The sequence below is a fragment of the Ischnura elegans genome, chromosome 2 (assembly GCF_921293095.1).
Source record: "Ischnura elegans chromosome 2, ioIscEleg1.1, whole genome shotgun sequence".
Taxonomy (NCBI): domain Eukaryota; kingdom Metazoa; phylum Arthropoda; class Insecta; order Odonata; family Coenagrionidae; genus Ischnura; species Ischnura elegans.
The window spans coordinates 23,860,907-23,882,531 of NC_060247.1; the positions used below are offsets into that span (position 1 = coordinate 23,860,907).

The following is a 21,625-nucleotide window of genomic DNA, read 5'->3' on the forward strand; positions in this document are numbered from 1 at the left end:
TCATTTTCTCAAAATAAGAATGCAGTGTGACACAGTCGAGGGTTGATAACTTCCCGAATACAGTAAGTGCTTGATGTACGAACATGCATTCCTTGAAACCTTGCTCGTAAGTTGATAAACCAATGTAAGGCATTGAGGAGTGCTGTTATCCTGCATAATGCAACACAGCATCACAATTGTGTACGATTGTTACAAACTGATCGTTACGAACTGATTCGCAGTCCAGCCAGCGAGAGTTGTCCGATGACTTTTCAAAAGGAGGGATGGAGAACCTTGCACCAGCATGGTTTGCAGCCAATCGCTGTCCCCCAAACGCATCTCACACCTTTGTCTAGTCACACAATGTTGTCACATGCATATGAAGCACTGAAACAAACCTGAGCCACCAAAACAAGCCCTTTCTTTGAATCGCCATAACAAAGAATTCTTCCTTTGGATCCTTCACGCTCGTCGTCCCTTCTGGCTTCTTTTTTAAGGGAATCCTTTTGTTTAAATGTGACGTGGGCGTTTCCCTTTCTTACCTTGCAACCTTGCCCCCTACCCTGAACTAGACCTGTCTAAATGTCATCGGGCAACTCTTGGCTGCCGGACTGTAGCTGGGCGTGCAATGCAGCCGGAGCCGAAAAAAGAAGGGAAGGAAGGAAGAACGGGCAAAACGCTGAACAGTTCCTGACTTCACAATCCAAATTCAATGATATTTTGTTCAGATTATGCCCAGATTGCTAGTTCCTCTATGCCACTTCACATTGTATCGGCCAACTGGAAAGGTGCCAAATTTGAAATTTCAGACACGCTTGAATTTTTTGAACGTTTGTATCTCTGAAAGTTCGTAAATCAAATGTGCGTAGGAAGAGGACTAACTGTACATCCAATTTATGAGTGGTAATGAGTGGGTCACCACGATTCCACAGGAATGAAGCTTGTTATACGATGTTGCGTGGATACCCAAGTATCTCCCACTGAAGGAAGAACTATAATTGATGCTCTTGGGCACAGTGCACTAGGAGAACTTAAACATAGTTCAGTGATTATGATGTAGCATAGAGTATAAAAACACCGTTAGTTAGTGTACAAACGCTGTTGCTTATCCGTGGAACTTGGCAATAAAGTTCACTTTGTAACCCCTGGGACCGGAACTAAGGTTTGTAATTTCGTAATGATGTACTTCGTAATAACAAGAACTTTGTAAAAAGGTTGTTTGTATCAACAAGTGTCTACTGTATTTATTTTAGCTAAAAAGCTTTATTAACCAGCATTTATTTATATTTGTATAGTATAACCTCTTTAAACCTCTGTAATAGGAAACAACTTGATATATTATTTTAAGTTTTTGGCCCTAATTTCTGCCCATAAAATGGGTGCAGTTTCATACTCTCTACGGTTTACTTCATTGCTGCAAAAATTGGTGTGAAGGAAAATAAGTTATCAGCTCATGGTCAATGTTTCTCCTCTTTAGAAGGATATAGTGATATTAAACCTCCTCAACTATTTCCAGTTTAGCCATGTGCTATTCACGTCTTGGTATCATGATTTATATTGATAATAGGTATCAATGACTGCCTCCAGATGCATTGAACTGCGAAGGAAATGGCTGTGCGGGGCAGTCATCACGACACCCATTTCAATCTGGTGTAGCACTGGGTTTCAGGCTGCAAGACTAAGTTTTTGGAGTTTACTCTGTGCTCAGCCATGATCCTTTTGAAATTTATTGGATTTACTGTGGATGGTTCATATCAAGAACTCAGATCACCTATAAGCATCTGAAGTAATGATTTTTTTGTGATTAGCAATTGTACTATGCCTTCATTCTAACCAGCTTAACTTAAAATATATATTATGTTTGAATCATTGAAAAATTAGTACATATGTGCCTTTGAATTAGGGCTAATAAATTATTGTTATCAGTGTTGATATTAAATAGAAATTTTTACTCAAAGGCATCTTTTACCAAGTATTTCCATCACTTGGTCACCATAAAATTCCTGCGTAGGTTTCCGCTGTGATGTTCATGATGATTGAATTTTTGGGGTACTCAAGCCACATTTGTTTGATGCGAGTGACGGCAGTTTCAAAAGCTATCCTGCTTTTGTCTTCAGGTCTTCACTTGCCACTGACAAACGTGGCTTGTGTATTGGAAAATTGCACTCATCATTTGGTCACCATATTCAATTCCATAATAATTTCTTGGGAAAATAAATTTATTGGCAACAAATGATTGTTGTGGGACATCAGTACCATATATTCTTTATTACAGACTTTTATTCTACGAGGATAAAGTTAAGCTTCGTTTTGGCGTGCAAGTATTTAAATAAATGATGGAAGGCGTACTAAAAAAAGTGAAATAACATGAATGGTTGCTTTGAATATGAATCCAATAACTTGCAGAGTGCAACCTAAGAAATCAATTCAACACTGATCAGATCAGCTGGTAAGGATGTTGACATTAAAATAAGAATTCAAGATATTGTAAAGAAGCCGGTGATATTCCCAATAATTCTCACAGCACTAAGAAAATCAGAAAATATGTCGAAAATAGGGCAATACTTAATACAGTAAAACCTCTGTACAATGAATCCTCATACAATGGAATTTTAAGGAAACCTCCCTATTTCGAAGTGTTTGGCCCAGTCTTGGACCTCTTCAATGGACAATGGATATGAAAAGTCTCCCATAACTAACCTCTATAATTTAAAAAACTCCCGAAAACTATGTCCACACTATGATCCAAAGCATGAAAAAGTGCCCTTTAGAACGAATTATTGAGAAAAAAGGTGGTATTTTGCATTTGCAGGTAATTTTTACCATCAATATTTATTTAATAAGCAGGAAGTAGAACTGCTGTGGAGGGTACTGCATCTTAACCGTTCCTTTCTGAGGTGCAAAGGGTGCACATCCGAGACCTTCGGAGCGGAGAATACAGAGGAAACTTAACCCTCTAGCTTTAACCCTTTAACTCTCGGGGGATTGGTGTGAGGACAGCCAGGCTCTGAGATGGCAATTAAACCACTCAGCCATATTTTCGGCGATGCAACTTTAAAATAATAGAAATTTTGAAAAATTCTGGACAACCTTTGTTGTTGAGATCATTCAATTGTGTAGATTTCCAGATTATCGATCTTCTACTGTTTAACACAAATTAAAAATTAAATTGATTTTTACAGTTTGCATGTTTTTATTAATAATTTTGAATGAAAACCTGAGTTTCTTTCATTCACCAAACTACAATTTAATGACACCTTGATAGAAACTGTTTTTTGAATCTAGGAAGGAATGAATTTGTTTGCTGGTTTTCCCAATATGCTAAGCCAATGACGATGCCACATTGTAATGGATCACATTACTATTTCTTTACAGGGAACGTGAAAGGCGTCATCGATTACAAGATGATGATGATGACGATGATGAATTGGGTGGTGGTGGCTCTGCCAGTGGAGGGAAGGAGGGTAGCATGGGAGGCAAAGATGAGGAGAACGAAAGACTCTCTGCTCACTCAAGGACTTGCTCACGCTCTCGATCGCGCTCATCCTCTCGCTCACGGTCTCACTCGTCACGCTCCTCCTCCTCCTCTTCTGTTTCTTCAAAATCATCGAGAAATCCACCGTCCCACCCGTCGTCCCACCCATCTCGCCGAAGGTTCTCACCTCCAACCAATTACTCTAGTTCCTCATCTTATTCATCGAGGCTGCCTCCGAAGCCATCTGGGTCTAATTCATATCACAATTATCATGGGGGTCGAGGGCAATACCCTCACTATCAACATTATTCCCAGTCATCGAGAGGTCATGGATATGGAAATTATTCCCGTGTTCCTCACAGGTTAGCTTTTATTTTATTGTCCTTTGACTTGTATGACAAAGAAAGGGGAGTACCTAGCTTATGAAATTAGTTGTAAGTAATGCTGTATTCATTTGATTTCAAGATGTTTTGTGGAAATGTCAGTGCTAGTCTACACTTATTTAATAAAATAGAGTGGTGTGTTAGGATCTCATTGTCACTTTGTTGCTTAGCCTCTGAATTAATGTGTAGTATTTATAGTGTTTTTTTTAACATGAATGTTTAGATTTTTCTTAGATTCATGTTTTATGTGGGTATATCTATCTGCCTGTTTAGCAAGTTAATGGAATGAATTTATTAAGCAGAATATTTAAAGCTTAAATATTCATAAGAGCATGGAATAATCATAGATTCAGCACATTAACTCTGGTAATATTTCAGTGGATTTAATTCTAGTTCCACGTCAATATGTTTTTGACATCATAAGCCTCTTGCTAGCTAGCTTGGTAAATTGCAAGTAGCATATTACTGACTTAAGGCCTGTTTACACAATACATTAACACGTACGAGTTAATGTACATTTGCGTGAATGATTTTTGTGGACCAAAACGGAACATGTACGAATGCATGAACCAAATTAGAACAGGTTCTATTTTCTGTGCATGCATTCGCTCAAGTTGGGTGGTTACACGGTGCATTTTGGCGTTCATTCTCACGTTCATAAATTTAGACATTAACCGGTATGTGTTAATGTACCGTGTAAAAAGGCCTTTATAAGCCATGCTAAGGCATCCTTGATGGCATGAAATAGGTATTTTAGATAACTTAGTTCAATCACGTAGCATTTGATGTTTAGTTTACTTTTTTATTTTGATTTATAATTTGTTTATTTGTTCAATTTATTTTCATTATTTTTGGTAATCAACTAAAAAATAGTGCATTTTTAAATTTGATTCATGTGGATGGTCTTTATAGTGGTGCACATATTTGTACATAGCGATTTCCATATTTTTAGCGATTCCGTAGTGTATGTTACTGATAATAAATGAAACAACTAAAGTAATACCTCTATACAATAAAACTCCGTGCAGCAAAATTACGTAAACCTCCTCATAACCAAGTCATAGCCCTGGTTCCAGGTTCTTTCTGGAGAATACAAGGAACCTCCTGTTACGAAATTCTATAATTATGAGAACAACTGTGTAAGGAAATCATAGTGTAGACTCAAGATTCGAAAACAATATATGTATTTATAGCAAAATTTGCTGTTTAGCTTATCATGGTTATTAAATCTGGCCGGGGCTGTTATCTGGTATTTATTTATTATATAACCCATAAAATTTATAATTTAGGGGCTGAGGGTGCATAATCCTTCGATGTCATCATGGTCAGTGAAAATATTTGTTTGCCTCCAGAAACCCTAATGAAAAGGAATTCTCAATCGCATTTGTACTTTCAACTTTACAGACTGTTGACTGAAGGATTGCATGTAAATATCAGAATGAACACATTTTGAACATTTTCATGGGGAAGTCCCAAATTTTTAGGCCCAGCCAAAATAGACTTTAATCCTGCATGAATTTCCAAAAAGCTGAAAATTTACAGGAACGTTTGGAATACCCTTAAATAAAATCCTGAAAAGTCCCCATCAATCCCGTGTGTGTGCAAAAAGTTTTATTCAAGGTCAGAGGTCACGAAATTGTTTTTTTTTTTTTTGATCTTTTGGTCAAACAAATTCTCTAAGATTTACTATTTCTGAGAAAAAAACATTGGAAAGTTAGCTGGAGCTGTATTCTCTGTAGTTGGAATTTATGAAAGGGTACCCCTATTTTTGGGGCTAACTAGGTATTCAAAATATTGAATGTAGCCTGGAAAGATGAGGGAATTTCAGCTTTTATTTGAGTTTCCATTCTATAAATTTTACTGTTTGTTATTATGGGTAGGAATGTGCCTCCTCACCAATGAATGCGCTATCTTGCATGTTTAATTTGGTTTGAAGGTTGATTTTCGATTGTAATTTTTTATATGTTTTAAGAACACTTGAGTTAAGGAATGTTCGTAAATTATCCTGTTGATTTATTGTAGGATATTAAAGTTGCTCTAATTTTCAACAAAGGCTTGAGTAAATAGAGGCCTTTTTACATTTTGTCAAAAAGCGACTGTACATATATGAATTATTATTTATTGAATATTTTGCTATATTTTATGAATGCCTGAGGAAACATTTTTAGCTTATTGTAATAGAAGTAAGTTATACAGTAAACTCTTGATTTTACGAAGTCAGTGGGACCGGAAAATTGGCACTTCGTAAAATCGAGTTTCGTAAATTCAAACCTTTTTCATAAGTCACGAAAAAAATGTTCGCTTTTGTTTCTTCCGCCGTTTTTTGTCTTTAGTGGTCTTATTTAAATGTTTTCGGTGGTTATTATCGGTATAATTCATAGAAAAGGCTTTTTGCTATCGATTTATGATGTGAAAAATCGTTAAATACCACCATAAAATTCCCATTTCTAGTTCATGCTTTAACATCAACGATCGCTAAAGAAATTCCCGACCAGTTTAGAAAATGTAATCAAATAATGAATTGCAATGTTTATTATAAGAATTAATAGTAATAAATTTGTGGTTAGGAGCCAATAGCCACTATTAAGTATGCAAAAGATAGATATTTGTTTCTGACACCCACGGAATTTTAGCGGCAGCCGGCCTAACCGCCATTTATGTCGCCCTCTATCGCTCAGTGACGAGAAAAAAAAGAAAAACAAGGGTCTTAGCCCGTTTCCAAAATAACCTTCGTAAGTTAATATTTCGAGCTACTTCGTATTTTCAGCAGAATGTGCTCTATTTTCACTGAGACTCAATTACGATCATAAATAACGTAGGATGTGATTATATTCTGGCGAATATTTGAAGTAAATTCTGTTTGAGTTCTCCGTCCGACTACTGTGTTCCATCATCTTCGCAGACGTTGCCATAAAAGACTTAATTCTTCATCAGGACTGTATTCTTCATGCCGGGTGTGAGGTGACCTGTTCATATAGTATGTTTCTCTCCTTTTATGCCGACATGAGCAAGGTTCCAACCGGAAAACGACAGGAGAAACATCTTACAGTATCGGAGAAATATAGATAGAAACGTTATTATCCACATTGATTGTATTCCTACAAGAGACGTTTTATCATTTCTCAACGTGGTTAAGTATTAGTTCGCTAGCGTGAATTCCCAAAAAATGACACGCAAAAACCTGTACCGTCACCTCATTTAGTTTTCGTGTTCCTTTCTCCGCCGTATTGAAAGTTAGGCAAAGGATCATTGACATAGAGAAAAGATTTTCTTAGTTTTAGCACTAAAAAATAGTCGCGCCATAATCGTAAATAAATATAGTGTGGAAAGAGCAAAGAAATTAATTTCAATTGAAAAGTCAGCTGAGAAGAAGAGAGACAATTATAAGCGCGGCACCATTTTCCCGATAGTGGAAGATACTTCTTCCGCCTCTCTCCGGTTAATAACTTCCCCCCGTTGCAGGTAAAGATGAACCATGCCCTTCTCCACAATCGGGGAACGTTCCCAGTGGGTGGGGTGAATAAGAGTGGGATGGGGATTGCCTGAGGGAAGAAGTGTGGTCAGCACAAGGACTGGTGAAGGGGGCAGGACAAAGAAGGGTGGGGAAATGGCCTTCAGCTCTGCCTCAGTCTACTTTTGGGGGCCGTATTTTTTTGCGACGCACACAAGCTCAGTCTCCTTAGGGAGGGAGTGAATGGGAAATGCTGGGGAAGGAGGGGTTTGGGATGCGTAAGGTGGGTGTCAGCAAGATCAGCCAAAGGCGGCAGGAGGGAAGGAACGGCTTTGGAAAGACAGAACCCCAGCATGGGAGAACGGGGAAGCGCGTGAGAAGAAAGTTCATGGTTAGACTTGGAAGTGCGTCTTCATTACGAGAAGCCTGAAATATAAATTGGCGGTAAATAGAGCCCAGTACTTAAGATATTTAAGTTGTTCATTCACAAAGGCCAATATATACACGAAAAGATATTATGGCGCGGATTGCATGTATCAACGTCCATTTCGGGATGTTATTAATTTCTGTTCCCATTTATAAAAGTAGTAAATAGATTTGAAAGAATGATAATCATGAATAAAAATATCTAAATCGATATCCAAACGCACATGAGCAAAATAGATGAATGTATACATACCGATCCATCGCAAGTAATACCGCTCAAGCTTCTTCCGGTATAGGACTTTAAAATCCTGGATAATGCCTTGGTCCAAGGGCTGGGACTTGCTAGTCGAGTTCGGGGGTAAAAAGAGGACTCGAACATTAGCCAATTTTAGATCTTCCACGTATTTATGAACGGTGGCATTATCCATTATTAAAACAATTTTGCTGTTCTCTCCAGCTATTTTTCTCTGTAGACGTATAACAGTTTGCTGGAAAATTTCTCGGGTCATCCAGCTGTTTTTATTTGCATGGTAAAAAACGGGGAGGGCTTCCAATTTTACATGTTTTAAGCACCGTGGCCTTTCAAATTTCCCAATGACAACGGGCTTATTTTGTCCGTGCCCGTTTGGTTGACGCACAGCCCCACAGTAACACGCACTTTACTCTTTTTCCCCCCATGGCACCTTTGCCCTTTGAAACCCAGGGTTGCGTCAGGTAATGCATTAAAAAATAGCCCAGTCTCAGGGGCCAGCGAGGGTGAGCTCGTCGAGGAAAGGGTCCCGGATTAGGGACCCTTCGAAGTGCTTCGGCGAAAAGTAGTCAAGTAGTCTTCGAAGTACGTTCACAGCAGTGCAAAGGGTTAATTAGGGGTGTACGAAATACTCCGCGCGACCTTCCTGACATGTTAAACTACGAATTATTGTCGATGCTATGTTTACGAACAGGCACGTAAATAGGGGCATAATGTCAGCCGCGATATTTTAACTGAACTCCTACTCCCCCTAAATTCCCACAGTGAGGTTTTTGGCGACCCATTTCTCTCCAAAGTTGCATTATCATTTACGATTTCGCACTTTTGATGGACCACAGTTGGAAGCGCTGATTTTTTAGCCACTTACGCCGGCGTAACTAGTTTTGTTGACAAATGTTTCGCCGTAGTTCGTATAAACGAATGCCATTTGCTCCTAGGGACCGAGCCGAGGTTCGTAAATTCAAAAAATTTCGTATAATCGAAACTTCGTATAATCGAATAGCGCCATGTATTTAGCATAGGCTTTTCACCGGGACCGCAATATCACTTCGTATAATCGAAAACTTCGTAAAATCCTGCTTCGTAAAATCAAGAGTTTACTGTACATACTCTTTCCAACACCTGTCCCACCCCACTAACTTGGTATATGTGTATGAAATTTAGTAGTTAATTAAATTATTGAGTATGCAATTCAAACATGATTTTTAAAGTTTCAAAATATGTAATGAGTAGTATAGAATTAAAAATTGGAATGATGCTGTTCAAAACCTTTTTGGTTCAAAACCTTTTCCACTCAAAACATTTTTGATTCATAACTTGCAAGTGGAGGACAAGTTTGAGAGTTTGACTTGAGAGAGAGAGAAATTTTAAGCTTAAGTTGAATTTTGTTTGAAAAATTACAATAATTCACTAAGTTTCGTATTGTAAAATGCTTACTAAATGAGGTTCTGAAAGCTAGGAAGTGAATCTAGGCTAGGAAAAAGCTAGTAAAATCAATGATGGAGATGTAAGTTCTTAAAAAAACAATCTTTTCTATTTTGGGAATATGTACAAGACTTATTTATGTAATTGTTGGATACTTGTGTAAGCTGGAGACTGTTTGGTTTTGGGTGAATATTTACTTTTTAATGATATTTTTTATGCTGGATTTTTAATAATCTTTTATTAAGTTTGTGTAGATTATTGCAAATTTTGTATGAATGGAAGTTTATCAATTGTATGGAATAATATGGAAAGTGAAGTGAAGTCTTATGTGCAGTAAACTTCAAATACTTATTTTAAACTTTGTCAATGATGTATCTTCTTATTTTTAGGGAGCGTGGGGACTATCGTGATGATTACTACAGCAGAGAAGACTATCGTGATGATAGATATAGTAGAAATGGTGGTGACTATAGAGGCAGGGATTGGGGTAGAGATCGTGAACGTGATACAGGAGGTCGTGGTAGTCGGAGCAGGAGCAGAAGTCCTGATAGGCGTTCAAGGCATAGGTAATTTTGCTAATGGCATTTAAACTAGATCTTTGCATAACATCTGGCAATTTGCCAGAATTTATTTTTGTTATAGAATCAATAAGTCCATAAGTGATATGCATTTTTCTTCCATTATATTTTTGTGGCTGAAATTAGTTTTTGGAATGAGGGTATGTCTCTAAAAATGATTTTTTTGTTTTTGCAGAAGGTCCAGATCACTTTCAAATCAAAGGTCTCATTCATCAAGACCTCTTGTTGATTATTGAGGACCAGATTTGGCTACCTCCAATTTTGAACTTACTTTTCAAAATGTGATTTTTAAATGACTGGCAACACCAAGAGATACTTATCAAGTTGGTGGATTATTGTGAAATCCATGTGACTTTTTATCAATTTTTGGCTGTACTTGATGATGGAGAAGAAATATTTTCTATTGGCATTGCTGATATACACATGAATTCAAGTAATCTAAAAGTTGGATTTAAACACGTTCTTTTGTGATTCTAAATTTTACACCCTTGTCGATTCATGTATGGGTCTTACTGACTTGAGGTGTTTAGATATTGTTTACATTCCTGCATCACTTTGTTAGCCAGCTACAGTTTTGTTTTCTTTATTCTCATGTCATAATTCTAATTGTAATTTGTGATTAGAATGAGCATGGGCCTAATGATCTAAGATCAAAAAGTGATTCCTACATGACAATATTTATCTGTGTATTAATTGACAGATTCATTCTTAGTATTTGTTTTCACTAAATGCATGCCAATTTCTCTTTTTTTTCTTAATTTTGAATTTGTTAGGGGTTTTAAACTTGGTGAGACTGGTTGTTTACTTGTTACAATTACAGTTGTATCACTGTGCATATGTGAAAATTGTCCCTGTATATATGTTTAAAACCAACAATTAATGGATTATTTGCAGTGCATGGAAGCCACGTGTTAGCAGAAATTATTCATTAAAATGGTTGATTCTGCTTGACTTTGTAATTTTGAACAATGTTTCTGTTGTACATCATGCAGTTATTAAAATAATAATTAAAGTCTTAGCCTCTTCTTTTTGGATTAGATAAGAATAGATGTTATTTATTTCAATCTGGCGAAGAGAACATGTAATGGGCATTAATTGCTGTGGAAAAAAAATCTGCTGTGTTGAGTATCAGATCATGGACATTTGGCTTGTCTGGTTTATTATTTCAGTAATGAAATTACCATGGGAACAGGGGTAGCATAGCAATCTTTGCAGTGGCCGAGAAAGCCAATAGTCTGTGGTTAGATCTGCAGACCTGGCAGCAACTGTGCCATGGGGTTCAAACCTCCCCAAAATGCTTGGAAGATTAAGTCTTAAGAGTATCCCTTCCAACTGAATCATCCAAAATGTACCACATCCCCAGGTGAACCCTCTTTTCAATATTTTTGGCTAGAGCCTTGCCCAGGGGGATTTCTTCCATGACAGTTAATGTGAACAATAATTATGTTGTTTTTCATTTGCACCCATGTGCCCATTTGTAATTCTAGTTTTGTTAATCAAGGTAGGCACTAATTTACAGAGAGGAAAAGAAGGTACGAGTATCCGGATCTCAGATTTTGATTGAATTATTGGGAGGGTCTTAAACATGTGCCCTGTTGCTTAGACATTTCTTTGTTCATTGTGCCAACCTCTTGTTAACCTGCCTGCATCTTGAATGCAAGAGACGTGAACGCCTCTGTTGAGTTATGAATGGTCTCCCATTCAACCATGGTCCGAGTTCAACATTGCTTACCAAGGTTCCCACTCAACTGTGAAAACCTTAAAACCTTGAATAAGCCGTGAATCTCATCTAATGTGAACAAACCTGGAAAAAGCCATGAATTTCATCATAAAACCTAAAAAAATCTCTCAAACTTGATTGTGAAACTACGATTGACAGATCAAAAAAAAAATCTATATTTTCATCATGTTTCAAGGTCAGTCACGCACAGACACTGTCCATGCATTTATCTGCACACGTATATTCGAAGTGCAATTATTGGTGTGTGCCGTGACGACACATTGATGTTGAACCTGTGATTGGAAGGCTGATAAACAAAGTGATCATTAACTCTGGTGAAAAATCAGGCACTTCTTCACTTCCCTACCACCCTGCTCCCTCCATTTTCCTATTTCCCATTTTTTCAGCATACCATGAATTTGACTAAATTTACAGCGTGAAAACGTGGAAAAAACAGTGAATTTTATAATTTAGAGTGGGAACCCTGGCTTACTGGTAGTGATGTTTTGGAACTGGTTGTCAATGTGGCTTGTCCATTGCCGTTTCATATCTCAGATAAGAAGGGAGTAGCAACATTTTCATACCTCCCCTGTGAATTTTGGTCATTTTGTATTTCCAATCATACCCTTTGAGCTGATGGATCCTCCTATGAACAATTCAAAGAGTCATTCTTTGCCCACTACCACAAGAATGACATGCTGGAAATGAACTATTCCTGTGGAAGTAAGCTCTTCAAGTGGGCAGTCACCCACATGCCGTAGGTAGTCCCTTATTGAACTTCTTAACAGTGCCCATTATTAGATAAATCTGTGGAATTTTCTGAATTAAAGCCTAAATTCAATACAAAAATACGAATTCAATACGAAATACAAATTAACTCCCCTGATCTGTTATGTATTAAAGCTACCAACCAGCTGCCAGAATGCTTTGCGGAGATAGGATTTGTAGCTTTGCCAATTTGTCTTCATGTATGAAACGTATTTGGGAAGTGGGGCGGATGAGATGTGGGGGAGGTATTGGGAAGTTAGTACAAGAAGCAGGGTGCTTGTAGGTCTTCATTGAATTATGAAACAGATGGAGTAGGTGCTTTGTAAATGGGGTCAAAAGTGAATCATCGTACCTGATGTGGGCAATGGGGTCAAAGGGAAAATTTAACGGGCATTGTACAGCATGATAAGTTTTGTGAGTAATTGCTAGCATTTGTGCGTGAAGTGAAATTCCTGTCTTTGCTTTATTTTTAATGGAAACAACAGTTGGTGCACTGGATGAGTTACTACATTGTGGCATTATTTGTAATGTAACTGAATCAGTACGTGAATAATGCTGAATTTGGAAATTAAAACAAATTTATGGGGTAGTGTGTGTTGTCTGTTGTGTTCCCCATGCTCTAAGAAGAGTAGGAGAGAAGGGAAGCCTCTTGAAAACTTTACAAGAAGAAGAAATAACCTAGTCGGCAATATCTTGAGACATATTGCCTGATGAAGACAATCGTCGAGGGACAAATGGATGGCAAGAATGGAAAAGGAATACTGCAAATATAATATGGAGCACCTCATATATGGAGCAGGTAAAAAAGGATGGGAAAGAGAATAAATAAGTGGACGTGAGAAGATTAGCTGTCAGGAGAATTGAGTGAAGAGTTGCATCAAACCAATCTCAGGATAGTTCCCTAGTGGTGATGATTACGAAATATATTACTTATTTAGGCAAGAGCTTCTAAGCTTATGCCTTTTGTCTAGCAGAGGGGATTGGATACATACTAAGCGATCACGGGTGATTTCACCCCCCCCCCATGGCTTGGGACAGGGAACCCTCCCTTAGTGACTCGTGGGTCATCGTAAATGACGTTCGGGCCAATTGTGACCCGGATGTTAGGGATTGATAGTGGCATGGGAAGGAAGCTACTGGAGGGTTTAATGGCAGATGAGGAAGGTGGCGCTCTATCCGATAAATGAAAATTCACCTCGTTCGCCATGAGAACATTTTGTAAAATAATGGATCACTTTCGATAATTCTTTGGAAATAATCACAGCTAAATAATGCTCTTCCTACTAAAGGATCAGCGCCATCGTAATTCAGTGGCACGATCGCGTGTGCATTTTCAAGTATTACCCTTCCACTACCCTCGCTGGGAACTACTACTTAAAATATTGATGATGACAAACGTTAAAAAAAGCTTTAAAATATTCCTTTATCGGAGTGTTTACATTCAGTGTCATTTTTTATAAGACATATCTAAAGGCTACGATAATATGGTTTTTCGGTGGTATTCTGACATGCCCTATGACAGAAATTAGAAAAAAAAATAAATTACAGAATACTTCGCACCTCAATTCCGTGAGGAATTCACGCCCGCACGAAGGGTAACACTCTTGCGCACGCTATCATAAAAATCCCTCTGATGGTCGAATCCCCTTTCTCGATGAGCTACATACTCCTTTTCAACCATACCGAAGAAGAGACGCACTCAACTCTTGAGGGTTTGTTCTTCGATGCGGAGGCGTGGCTCAGCGGCATTGCCAATTCGGCACTTACAAGAAAATTAAGAAAAGTTCAAACTTTTCGGTTGCTGCGTGTGAAGGATTGTGTTGAGGCACAACAAAATGAATTGCAATATATATTTAAATATTTTAACTCGAATTGCCAATACCAAATGCGAATGATTTTTCTTGGCACCCAGATGCACAGAAATTATCCACCATTCCCAATAAAAATAAACTCCTCCATGGTGGGTAGATATAGGGTATTGGAGAGGTGGTACCCTCCGTAGTGTGTAATTACCCTCCGTCAATCCTCGCTCTACTCTATGCGGACGGTAAGGGAAGGTAGCACTACCCCTCTTCTGCCCTTGCTGGGAACTCCTTCGCTTACCATCCAACCTCCATTGAGGGTAAGAGAAGGGTAGCAGTACCGTGCCACTACCCTCGCTGGGAACTCCAATATTAATTATTAAAAACGTTGTTAAAGTACCTAGCTTTAAAAGATTCCTTTACCGGAGTGCTTATATTCAATGTCATTTGCCCCGCGTGAAAATCATCACTATCACCGGTCTGAAGAGAGCAAATTCCACTTTTTGCCTTAGAGTCGAATTCAAGGGTCTCATAGAAAGTTGATTTTGGTTACCACTCTGGGCGCATTTTAATCGGTTTTCAAAAATGTCCGCAGCGCGGCGATTAGTGCGGGGTGATCCATTTATTCTCAATACTTTCTACATAAAAAATACAATCACAGGGAATACATCGAAAAATTATGAATTTAATTGCTAACATCATTAAGAATGTGAATTTCTGTCAATAGCCATAATGGTCGCTTGCTCCTCCGTGTAATTCGTATTTCTGCCAGTCTGCGACGCAAGTGGCGACTTTAGTAAACCAATTTCATTGCGCAGTGGGGGAAAACATTTAGAGGACGAATGGAGAAAAATTCTGTTATATTCACGGTCGAATGGGTCTTTGCAGCATTCATTTTTTAATTTCAAGTGCCACAAGTCATTGGAAAGTGACGTGGAAAACGTCCTGTAGAATATTTGTATGTTTTTCACTGTCCTATGTAAGGTAAAGAGATCTACTATTTATTTTAGAACGCTTAAGACGCAGGATGTTGATCGACTTTTTGGATATTTTTCTTTGTTCTATGGCGATAAGTTTTTTAAGGATTAGTCGGTGTAGCCAATTGCTTAATGATTCTGACTTCTTTGCTGTAATCCTCCGCTGGAAGTGGCGTAATGAGTAGAAAGTGGGTAAGTTAGTGAAAATGCATTATCTATAGATGATGTACCCAGAATCTTTTGAAATGGCGCCACCGGATTGGTGGGTTTCCAGCGCTTTTAAAACGGTCGTGGCGGGTTACGGTCCTCGCCTGCCAAACTTAGATCGCGGGTTCAAGTCCCGCCTTGTTAGGTTATCCTTAGCTATAACTTACTTGGTAGGTTTTGTTATCAAGGCTTGGGTGATTGTGGTCGTCCATTGTCAATTGTTGTAGCTCCCCGATGTAAAGGCTTAAGATATCTATGATGAAAGAGATCTTGAAAATGATGCAATGTGTTGAAACCATGATCGGTTGTTGAGTTTTGGAATTAAAAAGTGTGGAAATTACCATTTGTCTTCTTTAATCATGGATATATCGAAATTCTACCAAATCAAGCCAGAGAGTTCTGTTTCCGGCTTGTTCTTTCCCGGCGTAGGACGCTGGTGAAGACTTCACCAGAAAGGTCTTATTGAGTTGTTTTTTTTGACCAACTGTCATTCATGAAACCAATGCTGTGGGGGTTTGTCAATTTATAATATAAAAATATCGTCTGATGGACGATCAAAGCAATCCCACGATACGATGATATAATATCCGTAACTACTCCTGTAGCGTAAAATTTAAAGTTAAGCGACACTTCACTCAAAACGTTTCATCTGGAATCGTCCTTAAAAATGTCCCGTCGAAGAAGGGAGATTGGAGAGCTATGGCTTAACCTTCTGCCGTATGGTAATGTTGGTTATCTGCCCAATAGGAAAAAAGTTTTTGTCAAACCACTTTTGTAATCCTTCTTCTGCTTCCTTCGATGAATCGCCCACAATACCCGATACCATACACGGTGGTACAGTCGAATAAAAAGTATTTCAACGAATTAATCGACACCACTTACGCTGCAGTTCGGAAATGTTAGGAACGGTATTTTCTGTGCTACCAATAGGTAGGGGCGCAGCTAGGAATTAAGGCTGGGGGGTTTAGGTGCGACAAACCCTGGGGGGTCTGAGGGTTTGGAATACCCGCCAGGGTAAGCGGGATCCTCGAGGTTGCGAGGGCCCTCCCCAGAAACATTTTCAAATAAACGGTTCAAAATTGTGAGTTTAAGGCTTTTAAAGGGATAATTTATTGATCCTTACACTATTCTATCAGTAATATTAGTCCAATTAAGTGAAAAGGATTAAAGTTAAAATTTTCTCTGAGCTCTGGCTGGGGGGTTTATCCCCCAAACCCCCCCTCGCTGCGCCACTGCCAGTAGGAGGGAAATTTGAACTACATTCCCATCTCCCGTAGTATTTTTATTGTTACGTCATTAGAGAGAAATGCGTACAGGAAATATGTGAAATATATATGTGAAAAGTTTAATACAGCATGTATTGTGCATCTCATTCTAAATATGAATACACCTCCATAATTTCAATTAACTTTCTCTCGTAAATTGGCCGATCCGGCGAAGTGTATTCTCTTACAATTAACGCTATAGTCTCTTGATGAGAGACAACGAACGTAAAATACATAAAATATCTGCCGTAAGATCGCTGCAAATAATGCCACTACGTGTTAAAATTTAGTTTGATTTAGTGATGTAGATCAGCTCTGTGGTTAGCTTATCGGGTGGTGTAATCGACCGTCACTTTACTGGGCAAGACAGCGGAGCCTATGTAACCTGAGGGCATATGGGCACAAGATATAAAAAGCGGTGTTGTCCCGCGAGCATTGGGCATTTTTATTTTGGTGAGGTTCTCGTCGAGTGTTCGACGCTAAAAGAGCTGCTCCCTAGAGACGGACCCACGGCACCTTCTTGAAGACCACCGCTAACTCTGCAGCCAACGTAAAAATCTACCCAAACTCCCAATTTCCCCTTATCTCTCTAGTCTGGTTGTTTTCCTTGAGCCGGCTACAATTCTGGAGCTTCATTTACGGCTGCTATTTTTTTAATGAAATATATTTGTTTTTCGATCGGTTTTTCTTTCTTTCTTTTAAACGCTACCGCACTCCTCGGGCTTGTACGCACATTTCAAATTTATTTCTCTTTTCTGATGAGAAAACTTTTACTAGCGACGAGCAGAGAAGAATTTAACTTTGGCGCCCGTAAAACTCCGGGAATAATATCTAGTAAAAATTCATTTATGTATTTTAATTATTTCGTGTACTCATACATCTGAATATTAAGTAATTAAATTTTTTCGTCAGCCTCTCTAGGTTTTGAGGAAACTTCTCTCTTACTCTTCGTAAGGCTTAGTCATCACTCAAACGATGTATCCATTTGGACTTTTCGAAAGCTTCAAACCTCGCTTGCTCTGCTGCAGTGGCGGATACAGAAAAAACTCAAGGGGGGGGGGGGCGCAACATATCTTGAGTTGTCTTTACTTTTATCGTAATAAAAGATGATCAAGTCACAGGCAAAGTATATGAAAATTTATTTAAAGTGATTATAAACATGTATAAGATAATGCCATCTTATGATATAAAAAAGTCACAATTGTGGTTTTGCAATGTTCGGCAATACAGGCGGACCCGCAAGGGGGGGGCGCGCGCCCCCAGCGCCCCCCATCTGTATCCGCCACTGCTCTGCTGCCATCATCTTCATGCATCGCAACCATAAAGATTATGATCTAAGTGTAAGTCCTAATGAACGTCTTCCTTACCTCAACACTTATATTACTTTCGGCTTTTGAACGCCGCCGCTTTTGTCCGCGACTTCTTATTCGACGAGTGAACTCGCTTATCTCGGAGCTTACTAAAATATGAATTAATATCTCTGAATAAAGCGCTATTTCTCAAGTTAATACTTAAAATAACCAATGTACGCAAGTGTAAAACTTCATCATCACTGACCAACAATCCTAAGATTGTTTTGACGCAGCTCTCCGCTCAGTTCTCCTATCAGCTAATCTTTTCACGCCTACGTATTTATTCTGTTTCACATCCTTCTTTACCTGTTCCATATATTTTGTACGAGGTCTCCTTTTTCCGTTCTTTCTATCCACTTGCCCCTCGACGATTGTCTTCATCAGGCCATCATGTTACAAGATGTGGCCTAAAAGGTAGTTTCGTCTTCTTATTAAGGCTTTCATTAGGCTTCTCTTCTCTCCTACTCTTCTAAGGACTTCCTCATTACTAACTCGGTCCATCCATTTGATTCTCATCATTCTTCTGTAGCACCACATTTCGAAGGCATCTATCCTTGCTTTCTCCGCTGCTGTCATTGTCCATACCTCATTTCCGCATAGAAGCATAATGCAAATGTAGGTTCTTACAAATTGTTTCTTTACTTACATGCTTAAATTTCACGATGTAAGTAGATCTTTCTTTTGGTGGAATTCTCTCTTCGCTTGGGCTATTCTGCAGAAAATATCTTTCTCTCCTCTCCCGTAACTAGTTATCCTGCTTCCCAAATAACAGAATTAATCCACCTTTACCAGTTTTTTCTCCCCTAATTTAATGATATTCTTGAATTTTTCTCTTCTGCCGCACACAAATATTTTGGTTTTCTTTGTGTGTATTTTCAGCTGATATTTATCCATTACCCTACCCATATTAACCAGAATATTTTTCAAATCCTTCTCTGTCTCTGCTATGACGATTGTGTCATCGGCAAATCATAGCATGCTAATTTTTTCTCCATGTATATTTCCCCCCCCCCCCCAGGCCTTTTCTTTGATTTCATCAATGGTTTTCTCGATGTAAACGTTGAAAATTACGGGTGAAAAAGCACATCCTTGTCTCATTCCATTCCTACTTCTTGCTTCTTCACAGCTGGGCCCTACTTTTATCACCGCTACTTCGTTTTTGTATAATCTGTGGATAATTCTCGTGTAATTGTGAAGAACTCCTATTTCTTTCAGGATTCCAAGCTTTATGTTCCAATCCAGGTTGTTAAATGTCTTCTTTAAGTCCACGAACGCAACGAACGTTGGCTTAATATTTTCCATTCTCTTCTCTATGACCAGCCTAAGGGCCAATATTGCTTCCCTTGTGCCTTTTGCTTTTTCTGAATCCGAATTGGTCCTCATCCAAATACTCTTCTGCTCTTCGTTCTATTCTTTTATAGAAGATTCTTGTCAGTATCTTCGACGCATGTGTTTTCAGGCTTACGGTCCTAAAATCTTCACATTTCTCCGCTCTCTTCCTCGTAGGAATCGGGAATACTTTTAGTATCTCACTTGTCGAATACATTTCACCAATGATTTTGTACAGTTGGTTCAACTTCTCTTCCCCTGTACTTTTAATTAGCTTTTCGGGAATATCGTTAATGCCAGATACTTTATTTATTCAAAGGTCTCTAACAGGCGCATTAAATTCTGATCTTAAAATTGGAGCTCCCATGTCATCTTCATCCACTTCCCTCTCGCTTTCGATAGCATTCGTTCTCAGGCTTTTTATTTTGTACAAATCTTCCAGATATTCTTTCCATCTCTTTCATTTGTCTTCGTTTTCAATCATTAGTTCTCCGTTTTTGTCTCTAAGGGTACGCCCCTTTCCTTAAAGTGGTTGCGTAACACACATGCATCACATATTGAGAAAACTTGCGTTGTAATATCTTTTTAATGACTGTCATTTTAATATTTTCTTCTAATAATGTGTGGTATGGAAGAGGGAAGTGAAAGACCCCCTTCGACCTTGCATCGAGGGAATGATAGGTACAAGGGTTTGAGGTCACGGTCACATGAGAGGGAAGAGTTCTCCTCTAACATGAGCATATTCTAACTGAAATACAACATTCAATCCGATGGATAGCATATTTTTATCCAAGCGTTTTCATTTAAGAACTAAAGTGAGATTGCCTGTTAAAAACTTTCTGGTACCTCTGGGATTTGATCCAGGTGTTTCTTGTTGCAACCTGAGCATGTGTTACCGGCTTAGTTGAATTTTATCTTTCCACATTTTAATTGGTATGTTGAATTATTTAGAAAATACAAGGAGAATATCGCGTTCACGTTTACTGTAAGGTTAGTTTTTGTGGTGATGAGACCTGGTAGAAGCCAAGGAGGGCACATACTAAAGTGGGTGTTGTGGAAATATTTCATTCCAAATATGGTCTTGTACTTTCCCCTCCGGCGAGCCTGGTATTAATCTTGACCTCGTCCATGGAAGTGATAGCTCAGCTAAGATGTATTCTGTGCTGAATTTAAAGTAAGCGAAATACAGTGATGACTTACGGCTTATGATCTGGGTTAAACAGAACACACAGTTGTAACAGACTGCTTTGGAGCATGATGGACAATTATCTAGTTGAATTCTTCTTCAGAGTTATTGTCGGGCCGAACATTAATATGGCATATAGGGCAGGTAATTTATGAATATTATGTATCTTTAATCTTTTAAGAATTGCAAAAAAAGCTATAATTATTATATTGACATCATCAGTAAGGCTGAAAGATTGAAGAATGTCCCTGAGGTCCTCAATAATGCTATGTAGAACTTGTATTTGATTTTGGTATGATTTTTAAAAACTTAGTAAGTGATCACTATCGGATTTCAAATCAGATGCATCAGGTTTTGTACAAAAATTACTAATTTGAAATAATTGGACCGCATTTAGCTGCCCACGTACTCCTTCTCATCTCAGAATTGGTGTATTCCTCCTTGTTCATTCTCTGTGGACTGATGAAGCGTGGAACCATGGATTAGGACATGCCTGCATTACACAAAAACTGCTTGCTCGCAGTAAAATTAATTATTATGTTAACGTAATCATCACTCTAAGCTGTCCAATCGAGCATTTAAATTATTCTTCTCTGAATTAAAAATATGCAACTCTCGGAATGCAATCCTAGATTTCAATAGAATCACCTCTCAAGGAATCGCTTTCGTTGAGGCTAAAGGTAAAGTGAATGCAGAGTCTCACTCACTTTAAAATTGGTTTACTTTATGTATGAACTCGGCTTATAAATTAGGTGCAGTTGAAATATCCAGTGTGAGTGAAAACGCCGACGGAAATTTTGCTGTAAAAATATCCGGACCACCAAACTGAAGCCATAGAGAAGAGTTTATTTACCGCAAAAGCCTGTCTTCCTAAGTCTTTTTTTTTCCAACTCCACGGTCTCACAGAGACTTGTGTGTCGATTGCCGCTTAGCGTTTCAATGTCTCCTTTTCAATCGAGGAATCGTCAATTCACCGCCTTCCTCCTAGCAGCCACTCAAGAGCTCCCTTCTGTAGCTCTTTTAAGGAGCGAGGTAATGACAGTGGTTGTGAA

At 38.5% G+C, this 21,625-nt stretch overlaps 1 protein-coding gene across 1 annotated transcript in view; it reads left to right on the forward strand.

Annotated features, from left to right (window-relative positions):
- LOC124153479 (CLK4-associating serine/arginine rich protein) overlaps positions 1 to 10,985 on the forward strand; it is a 45,918-nt gene extending 34,933 nt beyond the window's left edge. Inside the window, exons 15-17 of the mRNA XM_046526663.1 lie at positions 3,355 to 3,816; positions 9,779 to 9,955; positions 10,143 to 10,985. Of these exons, the coding sequence (XP_046382619.1) occupies positions 3,355 to 3,816; positions 9,779 to 9,955; positions 10,143 to 10,203 (700 nt within the window). The 3' untranslated portion in view covers positions 10,204 to 10,985. The remainder of the gene's footprint in view (positions 1 to 3,354; positions 3,817 to 9,778; positions 9,956 to 10,142) is intronic.
- Positions 10,986 to 21,625: the final 10,640 nt, after the last annotated feature.